Source organism: Ahaetulla prasina, chromosome 3 (genome assembly GCF_028640845.1).
Source record: "Ahaetulla prasina isolate Xishuangbanna chromosome 3, ASM2864084v1, whole genome shotgun sequence".
Lineage (NCBI taxonomy): Eukaryota > Metazoa > Chordata > Lepidosauria > Squamata > Colubridae > Ahaetulla > Ahaetulla prasina.
This window is the reverse complement of record NC_080541.1, coordinates 140351953-140374294: the sequence shown is the minus strand read 5'-3', so window position 1 is coordinate 140374294 and position 22342 is coordinate 140351953. Positions and strand designations below refer to the sequence as shown.

At 37.9% G+C, this 22342-nt stretch overlaps 1 protein-coding gene across 1 annotated transcript in view; it reads right to left on the bottom strand.

Moving 5' to 3' along the window:
* COL11A1 (collagen type XI alpha 1 chain) overlaps window positions 1-22342 on the bottom strand; it is a 295583-nt gene that overhangs the window by 202754 nt on the left and 70487 nt on the right. The window contains exon 5 of the mRNA XM_058177409.1: window positions 2887-3015. Within this exon, the coding sequence (XP_058033392.1) occupies window positions 2887-3015 (129 nt within the window). The remainder of the gene's footprint in view (window positions 1-2886; window positions 3016-22342) is intronic.

Sequence of the window (22342 nt, the reverse complement as noted above, 5' to 3'; positions counted from 1 at the left end):
TCTGGAAATATTTTTGATTCTGACAATCTCTGGACAGAGTTCATTGAATTAGGCTGATGCTAGTCTGGCCAAAGACAGATTAACAGAGTTGGAAGGGACCTTGGAGGTCTTTTAGACCAACCCCCTGCTCAAGCAGGAAATCTTATACCAGTGCTCCCCCGCCCCAAAGTTTTGGGCACTAGGGACCGGTTCTGTGAAGAGAGGTTTTCCGCAGACCAGAGGGGTCATGGTTTCGCATGCTGCCTGCATCCTGCGGATGGGACTTCGCTTGTATGCACAGCCTGGTTTCTGGGATGCTGAGGCCTAGTGACAGTCCACAGCCTGGGGCTTTAGGACCCCTGCCCTATACCATTTCAGACAAAGGGTTTTCTAATCTCTTCTTCAAAACCTCCAGTGCTGGCGCACCCACAACTTCTAGAGGCAAGTCATTCCACTAATTAACTCTTCTCACTGTCAGGAAATTTCTCCTAAGTTGGCTCTCTCTCTTTAAGACACTTCCCTGCCTTAATGCATATTAGCACATGACATCATCCAGTGCATTTAGTCTTTTAAATGACATGTTGACAATACTATTGAGGTTCTCCCATCCCCCACATCGTCCCATTAAAGGAATTCCAAAGCATTTCTGAAAGAAAGGGCCCTTTCTACACTGCTGCATGTAATTTGACTCAAAGGCACAAATTGTTATCACGTTAAATAATTTGAGGTTAGAAGAGGTCAGTTCCCAAAGACTGTACAAGAATCAAAGGTTACTGAAATATTTATGGATGACATTGTTTTAATTGCTTTCAGGAAATACATTGAAATGCTGTCCTAACTAGACCATTTTATTATCTTTACTAAGGACAATATATCTAATTCATGCACATCCTTTGTGTCAGACATTAAAAGGGTGCCTCATGTGAACTATGTCTCTAGGGGGAAATAGCTCTAATAAGGCAGCAGGATTTGGGAGAAAAGTATATTAATGAGGCGGGGAAAGTGCAATAAGTCCCTTAGAAAATATAGGTAGACTTCCTTCAGTTCTTCCTTCCATAAAACACTTTTAATTTAAACATACGTTTGTGTTCTTTCAGATGTCCCTTGCAACTAGGGCCAAGCCAAAACAAATGAAGCAGACTTCCCTTTGGAGATCAATTTCTTCAGTCAAGGTTTTGAGATTTATTGAGTGGTGGGATTATGTTCCAAGCAAAGAACTGAAGCCTTTTGTTTAGGAGGCATTTTCAACCTTGCTTATACTAGAAGGGACAATCCAGTTTGGAGAAGGCCAGAATGTACATTATTAGATAGATTTTTCCCCCCCATCTCTGACTCCCAAGTTGGGACTACAGGGATATGATTTGCCTTGACTTGGCTTAATGTATCTGAACAACGCAAAGAGAATGTTGACAAAAGTCAAGTACTGAATTTTTTCAAAACCTTCAGAAGAAGAGACAGAGCCTCAACTCTTAAGGCGTATTCAATATTACAATGCAGATAGTCCTTGACTTATGAGCTCAGTTGGGGCAAGAATTTCCATTGCTACGTAGAGCGGTTGCTTAATTGAATCACAACTTTTTTTCTGCTGTGGTTAAATGCCCCAAAGTGTTAAGCAAATCACTGCAGTGAATCCAAATTACCCCCACTCATTTTCCTTGTTGGAAGTCTGCTAGGAAGGTCACCAATAGCAATCACATGACCTGGTATGCTGAAACCATTGCAAATACATGCCAGTTGCCATCACCTAAATTTTAATCACATGGCTGTGGGGATGCTGCAATGGTTATAAGCGCTAGAACCAGTTGTAAATCAATTTTTTCAATGCCGCTGCAATTTCAAATGGATGCTAAACGAATGATTGTAATTTGAAAACTACTTAATAGTATACTGAACTTCAAACTAGTTAAAGACTATAATATCAAGCATCTAACTAGTACATTATAATCAATGGGGTTATCAGATAGCAATTTTTCAAAATCCTCCATGCATCTAATAAACCTAGCCATATCCTTATTCCACAAATTTGTTCGCCTTTTAAACAAGCATAGAATGTCAAGTTGGAACACCATTTGCAACTAGCATTTCTCTATCTTTTTCAGTTCTTATTTTTAAGATTGGAGTTTACATTTAGAGCTCAGTGGGAGAATAGCAAGGACTGTTTTGGGGAAAAATCAGTATTTTTTTTTTAATACATCATGATAAAATCCAGAAATGGATCAGGAATTGAATGAATGAATGAATGAATGAATGAATGAATGAATGAATGAATGAATGAATGACTATGTGAAGACTCTATAAAAATGTCAAAGAAGCCAGAGAAATTGTCTGGAAGTAAGCTTGCAATCAGGAAGAATGCACTGGCGAGAGTTAAGAGCTTCCTCTTGCCAGTGGCTTCTAAACTTTTCTTTCTACCATATGAGATGGTTCCATTTCACTGAGAAGTATTGTGTCTCAATCATATTTGGAAATGTCAGTGACAGGCTTGGGAGCCTCTCCCTTTAGTGAGCTGGCCTCAGTTAAGAGAATGCATCCTTGTTTCCTTGTTATTTCCAGCATTCCAATATCCCATAAAAATTGCATTTCTGTCCATTTAAATCAGGGGTGTCCAAACTTGGCAACTTTAAGACTTGTGGACTTCAACTCCCAGAATTGCCAAGTTTGGACACCCCTGGTTTAAATGAAGGAGAGTCTTGAATTTATTCAGAAAAGCAGCCATATGTGGTCTGTGTATAAATTAAACACGCATGTACAACAGGATAGAGAGGCAACATTTGACTTTCTCACACTCTCTCTCTCTCACTCAGAATGGGAGGCGTTTAGCTCCAGGTCAGTCTTCCATAATAGCACGAATGCAACATACCTGCAAAAGTGTAATAAATCTAATTTTAAAAATGACTCGTTGCTTACTTCCTCCACTTGAGGTTCTTGAGCCTGGGGAGCATTGGGCACAGGAGAATCGCAGTCTGGGCTGTAGTGCTCACAGTAATCATAGGCTGCTCTGGGATCACCAACAATCAGCATCTGCTGGATATCACCCTGCCAGGAAACATAAGATTATAAATTAGCAACCATTACAGGTCACTGGGTGTAATGAAAAGGAATCCTTCTTCTTTACAAAGCAAGCTTGGTTAAGTGAGATGCACCTAATATGGGTTTACAGTAATTATTCTGCAGCACCTGTTAATTTATTTGAGTAATTTATCTCTTGCCCGTTGTGGCTCCAGCACAGCTTGTTAATAGCTTTGTTACAAACAAATAAGGAGATTTATTGTGAGATGAAGTCATTTTGGGGCAAGAGCCAAATGCTTTTAAACCCTTACGTACGAAGCGATTGCACGAATCATAAACCGAGGCTGAAACTACCTTGTTGTGATGTAATAGATGGAAACAATACTATTCATATATTATCAGGCTATAATGACTAGATAGATACTTCTGATGGTTCGTTCCATAAACAAAAAAACATTCAGAGTTTAAATAGTAATGACATAAAGTATATGAAAAGTAGTAGCAATAACTGACTACATGGAGTCAATAAATTAATAATCTCTATCTGGCAATTTGGACAGTTGTAGTTCAATCCATATGGAAACTACCAGGTTGAGAAATGCTGATTTAAACCCATGACAACAACCTCCTTATTGAAATAAATGAGGTTTTAGATATTTATTATTAATTCACTATATTATTAATTGGGGGTACAACCAAATCAAAATGAAGAAAACTTTAACTCCTTCAGTATATTTTGGGGGGAAAAAATACTTTCCCTTAAATCCCATAGTATTAAAATGATTTGATTTTGTGGGATCATGGCCTTTTTTTGCAGACATAAAATAAGAGCGCATTTTGCAAGCCATTGAAGACTTGGTTATTTCCCTAGGTAGTTGGATCAAGTGGATAAATGAGTTCTGTTATTGATGTGTTTTTCTGCGAGTGGGTCTATTGTTTATCCTTGAGCTAAACCGGGAGGTTTTTTTTGAAGGTTTTTCTGTGTTTTAATCTTGTAAACCACCTACAGTCACTTATGTGAGATGGGCAGTGATATAAATCATATAAACCAACATTTCTCAACCTTGGCAGTTTGGAGATGTGTGGACTTCAATTCCCAGAATTCCCCAGCCTACAGGGCTATCTGGGAAACTCTGGAAGTTGAAGTCCACACATCTTCATGCTTCCAAGGTTGAGAAACGCTGATATGAATAAACAAACAAACGAATGGGTAGATAATTACAATTCCTAGCAGCCAATAAAACACATGCAATAAAACACATGACCCACAAAAACACATGCAAGGAGTTAGGCAGGGTTACATATCCCTGCCTTTTCTTTTTTTAGTTCAATAGCAACTATTGAACTATTTTCCAGAGCTTCTGACAGCATGGAGAAAGTTTTCTATGGGTATTTCTAAACACATACAGGTACTAAACAGATTTTCAACTGTAAGCATAGAATTGGCACTAGAGATAAACTATACCATTCCATTCTGTATCATCTGAATGTACAAGTTTACACAATGCATCAAACCAAGGGAGCTGGTGTGACAAAACATAATTGCCTACGTTTTTAAAATATGTTAAGTCGGAAATTATTATAGTCAAATTCACAAAATACCTTAAGCCAAAACAACAAACATTATGATTCATTTATTTATTATTTAATTAATAAAACTTATGTACCCTGTTTTCCCTAAAATAAGACATCCCCTGATAATAAGCCCAATAGGGCTTTTGAGCACATGTGCTAAAAAATAACACACACACACCCCAAAAATAAGCGCTAGACAGAGCTGGGAATCAGGTAAGATGGCAAAAGGAGCCCATCTTGCTGCACGTATCCCAAAGTAATAAGACATCCCCGAAAATAAGGCCAAGCACTTATTTTGGGGTTCCAAAAAATATAAGACAGGGTCTTATTTTTGGGGAAACATGGTAGTTGCCCATCTTGCAAGATGTGATTCCGAGTGGCATACAATAGGCAGTAAAAAAATAATACATATATAAAATATTCTTTTAATATTCATATATGAAAGAATACGTGTATAAAAAACTCAATATAAAAATTATAAAAATCAGCATTAACATGGAGATGATTAAAATTTAAAATATAGACAAAGCCCAAGCAGAAAGTGGGTAAGTACATCCATCTCAGTAGTGAAGCTATCTAAGTAAGTCTCCAGTTCCTTGGGTCCCCCAGACGTTGTGGCATAACCAGGTTTTGAGGGATTTTCAGAACATCAAAAGGGATGGAGCTAACCAAATGTTCAGAGAATGTTCCACAATTTGGGTGCCATGGCAGGGAAGGCCTTATATCTGGGACCCACCAAATGTAAGTCCATGACATAGCATGGCCTCTCTGTCATATGCCAGACTCATATTATCAAGGAGTCCCTCAGATAACGTGATCCCATGCCATGAAGAACTTTAAAACTTATAACCCATCAGGCCTGAAAAATCAGGTCCCACACATGAAGATTCAATTAAATTGATTTATTGCTAAAAAAAAAATATCTGCAAGAACACATTAAAAATTAGTGCAAAATGAGAATTCAGCCAAATCTGAATGTTTGACATTTCATTTTTATGTAAACCCTTATGGGTTAATTTATGGGCTAACTTTAATTTTAATCCTTTAAGCTATATCCACAGGAAGTCAGCTGGATGACCTGGAACCAGTCACCCTCTCTGAGCCCAACTCACCTTACAGGGTTGTTGTAGGGAAAATAGGAGAAGGAAAGTGCATTGGGTATCTTTGTAACCTTGAGTAATTTGTAAAAATAATAAAGATGGGATGCAAATAAACAGACAAACTACAGTTACAAGAATAAATCTTTGAAAAAAGTCTATGCTATCTACAATGACTGTTTTCCAACATCTATTTATTGTCCAAGGATCTATCATCATTCAAAGAACTGCCAATACACTTCTCACATAAAGTCTGATCCACATTAGACCAAATGAAGAAAAAATAGCAGAGTGCATTAACCTCTGCATAGGTTGAATATAAATTCAAGATAAATAATAAACTGAAACTAACATTTCATCTAATACAAATTATTGCAGGCTAGTCTAATTAAAACATGGATTGCATCTAGTCTCAATAATGAACTCAACAGTGTTAAATTCTGTAGTGCATTGTGGCTATTATTTGCAATTAGAAGTACTTACTGCAAAGCTATTGTTTTTAAATGGATTAACAATCTTTGGGAGATATTTTTTGTGTTCAACAGATTTATATTTAAACTAGTCAAGGATGGAACTTCACTAAAGAAATTATGGTACTTGTAGAATTTGGAATCTGTTTTCTTACTTTCTTCTCCTTCTCCTTCTGCAACCTTTATTGCTTCCCACCCCACTCAAACCTACTTGAGGCAACATAAACTATGTTTTTTCCAAGCTAGTGCTTGGAATTCAGTTGTGATAGTTCAGAATTCTAACTGTTGCATCTCTAATGAGAATGGGAGTTCAGCTTACACTTTTGTATAGAAATCAAATAAACATGTTTAATAAATACAACACTGGGAAGTATGATAGAGCACAAGCTGCTATCCCTTGATCAGCCTGCCTTCAGCTCCGTTTCAAAGAGCAGTAAAAATGATTAATAGTTTCCCCTAACATTTGGCAAGTTACTAATGAAGATTCTATTTGCCTACTAAAAAGCAAACAATGAAAGAATCAATCCCCATATTCTGATGACTTGTTTTGCATTTAATCCTCTAATTAATCGAGCGTAGAGAAGATTAATACTTTAATCTTATTTTACTTACAGTGCTGCAATTGACTCACAGTTATTCTCATTACCCTCTCCCGCATTTGGATCTTATAATCTAATAATTATCCAGAAGCATTAGACAATACTTTAAAGTCACCCTTAGGTTTCTTTAACTTTAATTACCTTTGCTTATGAACATTGCTTTGGCTGCTCAAAACTGATCACTTGAACAGAGAAATTCTTTTCTCACACACATATTTATCCATAATCGGATCTTGCTTCAATAAACCACATGAATAAAAACCTACAAGTCTTTACTGGAACATGTCCTCTTTTTTAGAACAAAGAGTGGAGGGTTTATATATATTTTAGTCATTGAATAGAATAGAATAGAATAGAATAGAATAGAATAGAATAGAATAGAATAGAATAGAATAGAATAGAATAGAATAGAATTTTATTGGAACAGAATAGAATAGGCATCTAAATGAAATTCTTGAGGCATTATTTAAGACATTATAGCCTGATCCCTGAGGCTGAAGCTCAAATACTTTGGCCATCAAATGAGAAGAGTGGACTCATTGGAAAAGACCCTGTTATTCTGAAAGACTGAAGGCAATGGAGAGGAGATCAGCAGAAGATGAGACGGTTAGATGCTATCATTGATTCAGTGGCAGAGGTGGGTTTCAGCAGCTTCTGATCAGTTCTGGAGAATCGGTAGCAGAAATTCTGAGTAGTTCAGAGAACCGGTAGTAAAAATTCTGACTGGCCCTGCCCCCATCTATTCTCTGCCTCCCGAGTCCCAGCTGATCAGGAGAAAATGGAAATTTTGCAGTATCCTTCCTCCAGGAGTGGGGTGGAAATGGAAATTTTGCAGTATCCTTCCCCTGGAGTGGGGAGGGAATGGAGATTTTACAGTATCTTTCCCCTGCCATGCCCACCAAGCCATGCCCACCAAACCATGCCATGCCCACCAAACCATGCCACGCCCACCAAGCCATGCCATGCCCACCAAGGCACACCCACAAAACCGGTAGTAATTTTTTTTGAAACCCATCACTCTGTGTGTATAAGTTTGGGCAGACTCTGGGAAACAGTGAAAAACCAGGGGGCTGGTATGCTGCGGTCCATGGGGTTGCAAAGAGTTCTGCACGAGTTGTGACTGAACCACAACCCTGCTCCTGTTTAAAATGATGCAGAAAATGTTTATTCCTATAAGTATGTTCATAGAAAGAAACAGGTTTACTGTGAAATAACGATCTTAACACAGGGTACTAAATCATAATTTTAATTGCCATTTGTTGAACAAGATGTGGTATCTCGGTTTACTGAGAATGCTAATTACTGCGTTCACATATCTCCATGAGCAAAATAGAACATGTTATAGTTAAATGCAAGGGTGTCAAACTCGATTTCATTGAGGGCTGCATCAGGGTTGTGTTTGACCTTCAAGGGGGGGGGGCGTGGCCAGAGTGGGCATGGCCAGCTTGACGTCATTTGTGTCAGGGCCATCTGTGGTGACCCAAGCACTCTGCCAGGGAAAACGGGCTCCCAAGCTCTGTTTCTGGCTGTGATGGCCTCCTGCAACCCTCTTCCAGTGAAAACGGAGCTCGGGAGGGCCGTGGGCGACCCTCCCGAGCTCCATTTTTACTGGCAGAGGCACTTCAGGCTGGTCCTTCACTGTTTCCAGGGTGACCTCATGGCCCAGATCTAAGTGCCCTGTGGGCCAGATCTGACCCGTGGTCCTTGAGTTTGACATCCCTGGTTTAATGCAATGTGTGAAACCAACCACTGAAGGGTGACCACTGAAGCAACTTCCAGTGTACTATTAGAATTTTCTGTCCCCAATAGGGAGGTAGTTGATGATTTCCCTTGTTGTTCTGTAATCAGATTACCTTATTCCACATGTCAGAAAAACATCAGTCTTTTCTATTAATATTTTTACCATGTTTGAACTTACTTTAAATACAGCATCACTACATATTTTTTAAAAATCAAAATGCCACTGAGAATTGAAATATATATTAACAATGAGATATCATTTTCTGTGCACACACATAAATGCATTCTGGAGTATTTTTCCTCAGGCATTCAAAATGAATTCTCTGTATTCTATGTATTTTTCCATTGTAATAAAGATAGCTGAAGAATAACATCTAAATCAAACAGAATTTCTTCCTAGAAATACTAATGATTATCATCATTGCAAAAATTAATTTATTCATTTATATCTAGAACCACTAACACTTATTAGCTAGAATTTAATATAGCTGATTATAGATCCAAGCAAACAAATGAATGAAGGTGGACAATACTTTTGTTAGGATCAGCCAAAATGTGAGTTGAAGGGATAACTGAATTAACATGAAGAAATTAACATTTTCTAAACACTAGGCACGTGGGTGGGGAGAGTCTATCTGGGCTTTTTATGATGAGTAAATCATTTGTGGAGTTATTTTCTGTGTTCTGTGAAAGCTCCATATTGCTGAAATTGCAACATTCTCACGCAGATTGTATATTTATTCTTAGGATATAGTAGTACTACGTATCAGCTGCTCTCAGCATTTCATATAACATCTGAAATCTTTTTATGAACATTCCAGATGTATTATAAGCACAATGGACTTGTAAACCAGGAATTTTAAGTATCAATTCTGCCATTATTATGGTTCATCGCACAGTCAACCAGATGTTGAGACTGGGTTTGGCATTTTTATCCACCTATCAAGTCTTTCCCAAGGAGCTGGGATAGGCAGATGTTGTTTGATGGTGTTAAAGGCCTCGCCACAGGATGTCAGCTGTTCCAAGTAATGCTGCCTTTTGCAATTGACTAGCAATGATTTTGTTAATGCTGATGGTGTCCAATTGATGTTCAGTTGTTTTGGAATTGCACCAAAATCCCAAGGCAGATTATTGTTGGTACTCTCTCTGCTTTCTTTTGCCACAGTCATTCTATTGCTGTTTTCAGGTTCTCTTTCTTTCTTTCTTTCTTTCTTTCTTTCTTTCTTTCTTTCTTTCTTTCTTTCTTATTATTATTATTGTTCATCACACAGTCAACCAGATATTTAGACCGGATTTGGCATTTTTATCCACCTTCCCAAAGATCTGGAATGGGCAGATGTTGTTGTTCATGGTGTTAAATGTATCATCACAAGATGTAAGCTCTTCCAAGTAAAGGTGCCTTTTTGTAAAATTATTATTATTAAAATTGTAAAATATTTTCTACTACTACTGTAGTAAATTATGTGGAAGGAGCTGATGAGGAATTAATCATAAGTGAGGTTGGAAGGTTGGAAGGTTAATACACTTTGTCAGCCTGCCCTTTTTTATGTGAAATTTGATGATCCAATTCCTGTTTTACACATATATTATAACAACTTTTAAAATGCCTATAGCAACTATAAGCCTAAACCAAAAACAGATTCCAGCCTCTGGAAATGCTCACTCTAAAGTAAACTTCCACACCCTACATTAAGAAGTGAGAAGGAGATAAGCTGAAAAGAAAAAAAATGCTATAGTTATATATTTTCTGGAGAGCCTATAATAAAACCTGACTAGAAAAAGAATCTCCCTTACTCATTTTTTCACAATTTTAGATTTATCTTCAAAGGATATTCACAGAACTGTACAATGGAAAGATAGTAAATATGAATCTGGGAAAGAGTGCTGCCCAAAATCTGAAAGAAAGGGAGAGAGTATGATTCCAAATCTTGGAAAAACAGGGTAGTTTTTTTTTTTGGGGGGGGGGTGTTTGCAAGAAGGGATTTTGTGCTGAGGAAGAGATTCAGTATTAGTGAAGTCACAATCCTATCTCTGAAAAAATAAAAGTAAAAAGTTGCCTAAATTAATTCCCATAGCCCATAGCTGTATAGTTCTTCTTTTCTTCTGAGTAGAGCAAAGCAAAATCAAGGGTCACAAGAATTCAGAACCAAAGAAAAAAGAATGAATTTGATTAGAAACGGAACAAAAGTCAGCACCTTTTAATGCTGCCACTGTCTCTTCCTCTGCCCTAAGCCCTTTGGATCATAGTCAGCCTCATTCCCTGGTCTGAGGTGGGGAAAAAAGCAAAGATCCTGAAGAATTCCACTTTGACTGCTTCTTATGGACTTAATTCTTGTTCACAGAAGAATATGTTGAGGTGTTCATATCCATCAACATTTGCTCTGAGGCAGCTATTGGAAGTCCTTCCTTCCTTCCTTCCTTCCTTCCTTCCTCCCTCCCTCCCTCTTTCCCTCCCTCCTTCCCTCCCTCCTTCCCTCCCTCCCTTTGTTTCTTTCTCTCTCTCTTTCTTGATTTTTATTCCACTTTTATTTCTCTCTCTCTCTCTCTCTCTCTCTCTCTCTCTCTTTCTCGACGTTTATCCCACCTTTATTACTTTATAAGTAACTCAAGACAGCAAACATGCCTAATACGCCTTCTTTCTCCTGTTTTCTCTACAACAATAGTATGATGTGCGTTGGGCTGAGAGAGAGGACTGGTCCAAGGTCACTCAGTTTGCTTTCATGCCTATGGCAAGACTGGAACTCAAGAATCTCCTGGTTTTTTAGCCTGGTGCCATAACCACTAAAACAAACTGGCTTAATAAATTAATTATATTTAGGAAAGCCTGTTGAGATTAAATTGCTTGGGGTTGTTTTTTTTTTTTCTAATGTTTACTGCATTTACAAATGTGGAATGCTGGCAAAAGCCTATTCTTGCAAGACTATGTGTTTGCATGAAGCACGTACAGGGCCTTTTTAAGGTTTGGCACTGTGGAGAGAAAAGTACTTAAAGCTGCTGCTGTTTTGTTGTCCATAACTTCCAGGCTCTTCTTTCGAACAGTGGAAACAAAGAAAGTAACCAAAGAAAGGGGAAACATTTAACAAGCATTGACATTCAAGGGTAACTGTGCAAAGGTCATTTTCTGAGACTTAAGAATTGGGTGGTGCAGCTATTTTATCTGTGGGAATAATATTGTATTAGGTGATTGTTCAACTCTAATTCTTCTTCTTCTAGCTGATGGAATATTTTTAAAGAGTTCCAAATTTTATCCAACAATCTGGTTTATTATGAGTGTAACTGGCGTTTCCCACATGTAATCCAGAAGTGTGCAACTTTTTGAAACAGATTGAATCATTTTTTGGTAGAGCAAGGGTCACACAGTGAAGTAATGGAGCTAAGTAAGTGAGGTAAGACATTACCCCTTATTTAATTTTGGCAGAGGGTCATCACCTTTTTTTAAATTTACATTAAGCCTCTTTTATGGCTTACACTACTTTTTAATTCCTGCCTCAAAATGACCCTAATCATAGTTTAATTATTTCACTGTGCTCCTTGACTTTCTAGAACTACTAGAAAGTTCTACTAGAACACGGAGATAATTCGCAACTATTAAAGTAGTGTAATTAGTATGAATGCCTGGTTCATATTTTCAAGTATTGGGATTGGAAGCAATTTGCAGATTTAGGATTCTATGTGACAGTACGCAGCTGACATTGGCTGATCCTGAAAAAAGCAAAGTACAGTCATAATTGGTTAAACTACCAAGAGGAGGAGGAGGTGGTGGTGGTGGATTGTATTTATTTATTTATAATCCCTTCATTATTATTTTTAAAAATAATTCAAAGCAGCAAACATACCTAATACTCCATTTTCCTCCTATTTTCCCCACAACAAAAGCCTCATGAGGTAGGCTGGGCTGACAGAGAGTGACTGGCCCAGTTACCCAGTTGGCTTTCATGGCTAAGGAACTTATAGCTCACAGTCTCCTACTTTCTAGCCTGGTATATCATAACCATTAAACCAAATTGGCTCTTTCTACTGTTATCCAGGAAGTGTCCATCAGGTCACTAGGAATCAAATGTGATTCAAGCACATCTTTAACCTCATGACACTTATACTGAAACAATACAATCTTCTGTGAAACCCCTGATGCATACACATCTATTATTTCAATAATATCTGTGGGGTATGAAGATTTATTTATTTATTTATTTTGTCACAACAATATATGTAGGTATCATACAAAAAGATTATATAGCATATGAGTAAATATTAGGAGGTATAAGCATATATATATATAGGAAGAAGAAAAGAAAAACAATAGGACAGGAACGGTAGGCACGTTTGTGCGCTTATGCACGCCCCTTATGGTCCTCTTAGGAATGGGGTGAGGTCCATAGTAGAAAGTTTTTGGTTAAAGCTTTTAAGATTATGAGAAGAGACCACAGAGTCAGGTAAAGTATTCCAAGCACTGATGATTCTGTTACAGAAGTCATATTTTCTGCAATCTAGATTAAAGCGGTTGACATTTAGTTTAAATCTATTAGTTGCTCTAGTATTATTGCAATTAAAGCTGAAGTAGTCTTTAACAGGAAGGACATTACAATAGATGATTCTGTGAGTTAAACTTAGGTCTTGTTGGAGGTGACGGAGTTCCAAGCTTTCTAAGCCTAGGATTTCAAGTCTGGTGGGATAAGGTATTTTGTTGTTTTCAGAGGAATGGAGAACTCTTCTTGTAATATATTTCTGGACACGTTCAATTGTATTGATGTCAGAGATGTGGTGAGGGTTCCAAACAGGTGAGCTGTATTCTAGAATTGGTCTAGCAAATGTTTTATATGCTCTGGTTAATAGTGTGGCGTTTTTGGAAAAGAAGCTACGCAAGATAAGTGCCATAACCCTGCCTCTTTAAAACTCCAATTCCCTCATTGATCAAATGCCCTCCAAGAAAGTGGTATGTGTGGTATGGTGGCCATAACCCTGCCTCTTTAAAACTCCAATTCCCTCATTGATCAAATGCCCTCCAAGAAAGTGGTATGTGTGGTATGGTGGCCATAACCCTGCCTCTTTAAAACTCCAATTCCCTCATTGATCAAATGCCCTCCAAGAAAGTGGTATGTGTGGTATGGTGGCCTAAGGAAGCTTTTCGTTTAATTTCAGCCCAGTCACATAGCAGGATTTACAGGATACCTTGGTTGGCTGGTCAGCAGAAGGACATGTTGCCACCATGCTCAAAATATCCTTCGAAATGAGAAAGTAGTTAATAAAGGGCTACCAAAAGCACTTTCCCCAAATCCCTTCAGAGCTAAATCACTAAATTAGGCAGCTTTGGAAATTGTACACTTCATCCCTATGAACGGTAAAAGATTCTCTTGCATATCATTTAAGCAGCACTGACTTTAAATTATTTGGGAAAGGAAGAGTTGGGGAAAGCAGGCTACATTATGAGCTTGCTCAAGTCTAATAATGTAGGGCAGCAAACATACTGTTATCGTAGTTACTATTATCCTTCACAGTGTCATAGCGATGACAGTATTCTCTGTTGTATTGGGAAGATAGTGCAAACTCTGTGACATCAGCAATGTTTTATCATAAGTAGAAACTATGACATGCATATGAAAAGCCAAAGGATCAAACAGTCAGTTTGCCTCAGCTCTTGATAAATAACTGCAAAGAAAAACAGATTCGGTGGTTCCATGGTATAAAAATATTGCAAATTCAGACAGACAACCAGGGAAGGAAGCTTTTTTGGGGGGGAGACAAAATATTATCTCACCAATTCAGACAGCAATATTCTTAGTCAGTGAAATTTCATACCCATCACCCAAAAATTATATTTCTCACTTTCAGTATTATGCCAACTACTTAGAATCAAACTTCCCCCTTTTCTCATTTGGATCAAATCCAAAGAATACTTCCTGCAGAGGTAGAAACGGATCACTCTCAACCAAAAGTGTCTGACATTTGATTTTATGCAAAATTATTCAAGTGCAGCCACGATAGGCAATTTCAAGAGCTCTCCTCTCCCATCCCATTTTTGGTTCTTCTGAGTTTGATGTAGCCAGAGAAGTACTTTTCAGCATGAGAACTACCCTCTGTAAACCCTTTAAAACAGGAAATTTGCAGCTAGTGATAAGGAAAACATGGTATCTTTGGCAGAATCCAGGGTAAATGACTGGTTTCGTACCTAAAGTCACTAATTGACACAGATCAATGTCTACAATCATTTTGTTAAATCATTTCTCAAATATTTTTGACACTTATATTAGAAAACTTTGTTGTAGATGATAAGGCTTTGTAGAAACATCATTCCATTGATGAAGTTAAGTATCCATAATATTATGAGATATAACTACAACTGATCCCATCCCATTGAGTTCACAACCCCTAGTGATCACAGAAAAGGAAGTTCAAGACCTATTTTTCACAGACAAAAGCCAGGAAAAGCTCCAGACCCAGACAAGATAAATCCTTCTTGCTTAAAATTCTGTGCTGACCAACTGGCCCCCATCTTCACATGTATCTTCAATAAATCACTAGAGATGTGCTATGTTCCTTCTTGCTTCAAACCCTCTACTATCATCGCAGTACCGAAGAAGCCCCCCATTGAGGAACTGAATGACTACAGACCAGTTGCTCTAACATGTGTAGTCATGAAAACATTTGAAAGGCTAGTGCTGTCCCAACTTGAAAACCATCACTGATCTGCTGTTGGACCCTTTGCAATTTGTATACCGAGCAAATAGGTCAACAGATGATGCTGTTAATATGGCTCTGCACTACATCCTACAACATCTTGAATCTCCAAAGACTTACGCAAGGGTCCTCTTTGTAGACTTTAGTACAGCATTCAATACCATCATTCCAGACACTCTTCTAACTAAGCTAAACCAGCTACAGGTACCGGAACACACTTGTAAGTGGATCATAAGCTTCCTAACAAACAGAAAGCAGCAGGTAAAGCTAAGCAGAATCACATCAGATACCTGTACAATTAGCACAGGGGCCACCCAAGACTATGTGCTCTCTCCACTTCTCTCTGTGTACCAATGACTGCCTCTCTAATGATCCATCTGTTAAACTAAGGGCCGGTTTAGCTCTGCCTGGTAAGGCCTGTTATTAAGAACACAAAGCCTGCAATTACTGCAGGTTCGAGCCCGGCCCAAGGTTGACTCAGCCTTCCATCCTTTATAAGGTAGGTAAAATGAGGACCCAGATTGTTGGGGGGGCAATAAGTTGACTTTGTAAATATATACAAATAGAATGAGACTATTGCCCTATACATTGTAAGCCGCCCTGAGTCTTCGGAGAAGGGCGGGGTATAAATGTAAACAAAAAAAAAAAAAAAAAAAAAACTACTTAAGTTCGCAGATGACACAACAGCGGTCTCATTCGAGACAATGATGAACCTGCATACAGATGGGAGGTTGAACAACTAGCCTTGTGGTGCGACCAGAACAATCTGGAACTGAACACACTCAAAACTGTAGAAATGGTGGTAGACTTTGGGAGAAACCCTTCCATACTTCCACCTCTCACAATACTAGACAACACAGTATCAACAGTAGAGACCTTCAAATTTCCAGGTTCTACATATCGCAAGATCTAAAATGGACAGCTAACATCAAAAATGTCATCAAAAAAGCACAACAAAGAATGTTCTTTCTGCACCAACTCAGAAAGCTCAAACTGCCCAAGGAGTTGCTGATCCAGTTCTACAGAGGAATTATTGAGTCTGTCATCTGCACCTCTATGACTGTCTGGTTTGGTTCTGCAACCCAACAAGAAAGACACAGACTTCAGAGGATAATTAGAACTGCAGAAAAAACAATTGCACCAACCTGCCAACCTGCCTTCCATTGAGGACCTGTATATTGCAGGAGTCAAAAAGAGGGCTGGGAAAATATTTACAGACCCCTGACATCCTTGACATAAACTGTTCCAACTCCTACCCTCAAAACGACACTACAGAGCATTGGACACCAGAACAACTAGACACAAGAAAAATTTTCCCCGAACGCCATCACTCTGCTAAACAAATAATTCCTTCAATACTGTCAAACTATTTACTAAATCTGCACTACTATTAATCTTCTCATCGTTCCCATCACCCATCTCCTTCCACTTATGACTGTATGACTGTAACTTTGTTGCTTGTACCTTTACAATATATATTCATATTGATTGTTTCCTGATTGCTTGTTTGTACCCTATGACTATCATTAAGTATTGTACCTTAGTATCTTGACGAACGTATCTTTTCTTTTATGTACACTGAGAGCATATGCACCAAGACAAATTCCTTGTGTGTCCAATCACACTTGGCCAATAAAAAACTCTATTCTATTCTAGTCTAACAAAAATTTTCACAACCAGATCTGATCTTCCATCTTAGGGAAAAGAGGTTTACAGTAGCAAAAGTATCAGGTTTGATATCAATGCTCTCACTATTAGAAAGCAAAGAATGAAGCTATAATAGCAGAAGAAATATCTAAATTTTTAAAAGCCTAAAGGCTTCTGGGCATATGCCAAGAACTTTTTAATTAGTTTCTTGATAATAAAACCATGGACTGAAAACTACAATAGTCTAGACAGCCTGGCCATCATTATTATAGATTTTGGAGTACACTGCTACTGAGTTCATTTAATTTTCATGTACAAAACAAAGGAGGCTGACAATTTCTGGAAACCTTAAATAAAATATTCTACTACACAATGTACAGTTCAAAGTGGAACCATCAAGAGAGATTTTTTTTACAGCATGCACCTGACAGATTCCTCAGATATTACCCTGTTTCCCCCAAAATAAGACATCCCCTAATAATAAGCCCAATCAGGCTTTTGAGCGCATGGCAATAAGGCCAAGCACTTATTTCAGGGTTCAAAAAAATATAAGACAGGGTCTTATTTTCGGGAAAACACAATATAAAAGCAATGAAAATGAAAATAAATAAAATGGACTACACACCAGAATGTGCACAGAAATCACTAACACTAAGTACTTGGTAGCTGAACACACAACACTGGATTCAAATCAGAAGCCAGTGTTATGAACACACAGCAGAAAATAAATGTAAAGTGGATAGAAAGAATACTTTTTTTCCCTTCTGACCCTGATTTCCTTTCTAATGACTCAGAAACATTTTTTCTCCAAGTTCTAAGGTAAAGGTAAAGGTTCCCCTTGCACATATGTGTTAGTCGTTCCCGACTCTAGGGGGCAGTGCTCATCTCCGTTTCAAAGCCAAAGAGCCAGCGCTATCCGAAGACGTCTCCGTGGTCATGTGGCCGGCATGACTGAATGCCAAAGGCGCATGGAACGCTGTTACCTTCCCACGAAAGGTGGTCCCTATTTTTCTACTTGCATTTTTTACTTGCTTTCGAACTGCTAGGTTGGCAGAAGCTGGGAAAAGTAATGGAAGCTCACCCTGTTACGCAGCACTAGGGATTCGAACCGCCGAACTGCCGACCTTTCGATTGACAAGCTCAGAGTCTCTTACCCACTAAGCCACCACGTCCCACTCCAAATTCTATTTTCTCTTTTAATGAATTGTCTCCAGATCTACTTCACTACAGAAATTAGGGTAAAATTATGGCTGTTCAGTAAGGCTTATTCCTGAAGGATTATTGTTTCCACTCTTAAGTTAAATTTATTTGGAGATGGAGAGGGAAAAGAAACACTGAGTTTATCAGGTTGCCTATGGCAATCAAGGTAGATATTGTACCAAATATTTAGGTTCATGAGGGGGATTTTTTTGCAAACTTTATGTAAATTTTTTGTTCCACTTGTAAAAAAAAAAAGAGATTAAATCACAGTTTGAAGGAAGAGGCTGGTACCTAAGAGCAGGGGTCTCCAACCTTGGCAACTTTAAGACTTGTGGACTTCAGCTCCCAGAATTCCTCAGCCAGCTTTGCTGGCTGAGGGATTCTGGGAGTTGAAGTCCACAAGTCTTAAAGTTGCCAAGGTTGGAGATCCCTGCCTTAGAGGAGGACTCTTGAAACTTCTACCACTTTTTTCAGAGAAAAGATGCACAGTTCTATTTCATAGAAAAGAGAAGTTTTGGTGGTATAAAAATGGAATGAAAGAAAAAATACATCCATCTCCAGTGGTTGGTAATTTAAGAAATGATGTCATAAAGCAGGGGTAATCAACCTTTTTATACCTACCGCCCACTTTTGTATCTCTGTTAGTAGCAAAATTTTCTAACCGCCCACTGGTTCCAAATGCGCCATGTATCGTCGTCTGTGCATGCCTCGCGCACATCGTGGATTGGGTTTGGGTGGGCACGGGCTACCAGCTCTGCTTGTCTGCTACAGCTGGGTGGTGTGGGGGGAGATGTGCAAGCTATTCTGGGATGAGGCTCTTTTGTTTGCGGTCACAATATAGCGCTATTTAGTTTCACTTACGTAATGCAAACCAAACTTATGTGCGGGCGATATAAAATAGTATATTTTCAGAAATTTAAATTGTCATGGGGAATTTTATGAAAACCTAATGAAAATGTTTTTAAATAATGCTATGAATTTTTTTTTAAGTCAATTAAATTAAAAAAAAGGAAAGTACTTCAGTATCGGACAAAACCCCTACCACCCACCATGAAAGCTGAAACACCCACTAGTGGGCAGTAGGGACCAGATTGACTACCACTGATATAAAGTAAAGGAAGCTATTATACTGTATCAGCCATTACAAGCTTTACTTGGCACTAATATTTGAGGCTGGGACTGTTCTACAATTGTATATAATTGTATAAATTAGTAAAATCTATGCAATCCAGTAGCAAGAGATGCCTCCTAGACTGGTGGAGTAAACAGAGGGTAATGTTAGGTAGAACCAAACAGTTGCAGTATTTTTTATTATTAAATTCACCTTTATATCAGTGCTAATGGCTTCTATAAATCACTTACAAATATAGAATATTATAATTACATAGAATTTAAATCTAGGAATGGTGGCACAGCTGGTAGCATCAAAACTATCAATTTATGTGACATAATATGCACAAGGTACTGTAGTTAGCTGGTTATGAATGTAGTTTGACAGCCTCAAAGGCAGAAATATTTATTTCTCTGCTGATAAAATATAGCTAGGTTGATAATATTATAGCTTGACAATTTTAAAGCCAAATGTATCTGTTGCTCTGCCAATTTTTTAAAGTTTGAATACATGCTTCTTACTGTACAATAGGCAAGATGGGTAATTTATGCGCACACTATAATACTGTTCTGCTTCTGTCTATCTGGCATCCTTGAATATGTCAATGATTGGCAATATAGAATATGTGGGAGGAAATTATTATTTATCATTGCTGCTACTTAACAACCATATCCTTTCCCTCCTAATTAAAAGTAATTTGTATTGCTCTATCCAAGCCAATAGGGATAGTGATATTTAGTGTAGAAGTGTATGGAAACAACCTTGATGAAATTGAAGCCAGTTTGGACTAGTGGTTAAGATACCAGGCTAGAAAGTGGGAGACCATGAGTTCAAATCCTGCCTTAGCCATGAAAGCCAGCTGGATGACCTCAGGCCAGTCCCTCTCCTTCTCACTCACATAACTCCACCATTTCACTGTGCGACCTTGCCCTCCCAAAAAGTGAATCTCTCTAGCTTCAAAAAGATTGCACACTTCTGGATTACATGTGTAAAATGCAAATTATACTCATAATAAACCAGATTGTTGTATAAAGTTTGGAATTATAACAGCTAGATGAAGAAGAAATAGAGTTGAACGATCACCTAATGCAGGGGTGTCAAACTTGTGTCATCACGCTCTTGTCACGTGATGTATTGCAACTTTTTCCCCTTCACTAAAATAGGGATGGGCGTGGCCAGTGCATGATGCATCCGGTCTGCTGGCCACGAGCTTGACACTCCTGACCTAATGCAATAAAATCATAGAATCATAGGCAGAGCCACTAAAAATATGAATTAAAACCAGAAAGGGGTCAGGAAGACACTTAATATAGCCCAGTGTTACTATTTTTTCCGCATAAGAGGAAGGAAAACAGGAATGCTGACAGGTATTTGAGATTCAATTACTATAATAAAGCAGAGTTCTAGTATTTTATATGTCTGTTTCCTGACCTGGTCTACATTGAGGGGCTGACAATAAGACAGTAGAGTACCCTATAATCACTCAACTGTTACCTATATGACAATTGCACTGAAAGGAAATTAAAATTATATGTTGTAATTTTACAGAGTTGCTCAATAGCAAGACAGGCATCATATAAATTTAATAAATAAGATTCAAAATGTGCTTGCTTTTCTTCCCCTCACCAGCCAAGCCTTGTTCACTAGCTCAGCTCACTTTCCTCTTGTCCCTACCAGAGAGCTAGTCCAGCTTTCTGATATGAATTAAGAGATTTCTATCGAAGAACATTCTTGAGAAGCAGGTTGTTGTTATTTTATGACATGGTATACATAAAAGAACTCAATGGTAAACAGGTACTTTATTTTGGAGGTAATTGTTCAACACAAAATTTAGTATGAAATCCCTTTAAAAATGGAGGGAAATCAAAAGAAAATACACAAGAAAATACATAATCAGGAAAGAAAAAGCAATGCAGTCCTGGGTTGCATGAACAGAGTGATAGAATCAAGGTCACATGAAGCATTACTACCACTTTATATAATGCCTTTATATAAGACCACACTTGGAAAATTGCATCCAGTTTTAGTCGCCACCATATAAAAAAGATGTTGAAACTCTAGAAAGAGTGCAGAGAAGAGCAACAAAGATGATTAAGGCACTGAAGACTAAAACATGAAGAATAGTTGCAGGAATTGGGTATATCTAGTAATATGAAAAGAAGGACATGATAGCAGTACTCCAATGTCTACTACAAAGAAGTGGGTCAACCTATTCTCTAAAGCACCTGAAGTCTGAAATATACTGTTGTGACAAAATAAAATAAATAAAAAAGTCAGGACAAGAAGCAATAGATGGAAACTAATCAAAGAGAGAAGCAACTTAGAACTAAGGAGAAATGTCCTGACAATTAATCAGTGAAACAACTTGCCTCCAAAAGTTGTGGATCATCCAACACTGAAGGATTTTAAGAAATGATTGGACAACCATATGTATGAAATGGTGTAAGTCTCCTGCATGAGCACAGGGTTGGATTAGAAAAACTCTTTTAACTCTGTTATTATTATTCTATTAAGAAATGGGCTTTTAGACAAGGGGGGGGGGGTGAGAGAGCGAAAGAGAGAATTGGGTGTTCAAAACATTTACTTAGTGATCTATGTCTGTAGAACATATGAGAAGGAACACTCATGTAGATCAATTGAAACGTGAGAGGAGTTTCTAAAGGTACAGAAAGCTCCAGTAAAATCAAAAGCCAGTACTATATTTCAATTATATTTGAAATGCTCATGTCAAATTTTGGGAAGTAGAAAAACAGCTATTTGATTCATACAAGTGCATTATAAGCACATCAAATAAGATGCATCTGCTTATTGCTACATGTTTTTGACACTCCAAATGCCATAATTCTTCAAACATGTTAAACCATCTATTTCCACGGTAGAACAAAATGTAAGATTTAATGAATCCCATATAAGGGATTTTCCAAGTTTCAGCAAAATCCTTTAATCCAGATGCTAAAATGTTAATTTATACAGTTAATAATAACTACTGTGGCTACATGCAGTTTTTAGAGTGCTGAGAAAATGCTAATTATGCCCAGATTTCTATAAATTGAAATTGGAGTAATTACCAGAAACTTTCTTTTGTTTTGAAGATGGGGGAAGAGGGAGGAAGATTCCTGATCCTTTGATGAAGTCAACCTTGTCCTTGCAAACATGATTTTAAAAACAAACAAACTCAGTAACCCTACTTCAAACTAGTAACCCAGTTTGAATTACAATAGTGACAAATTATTAAAATTG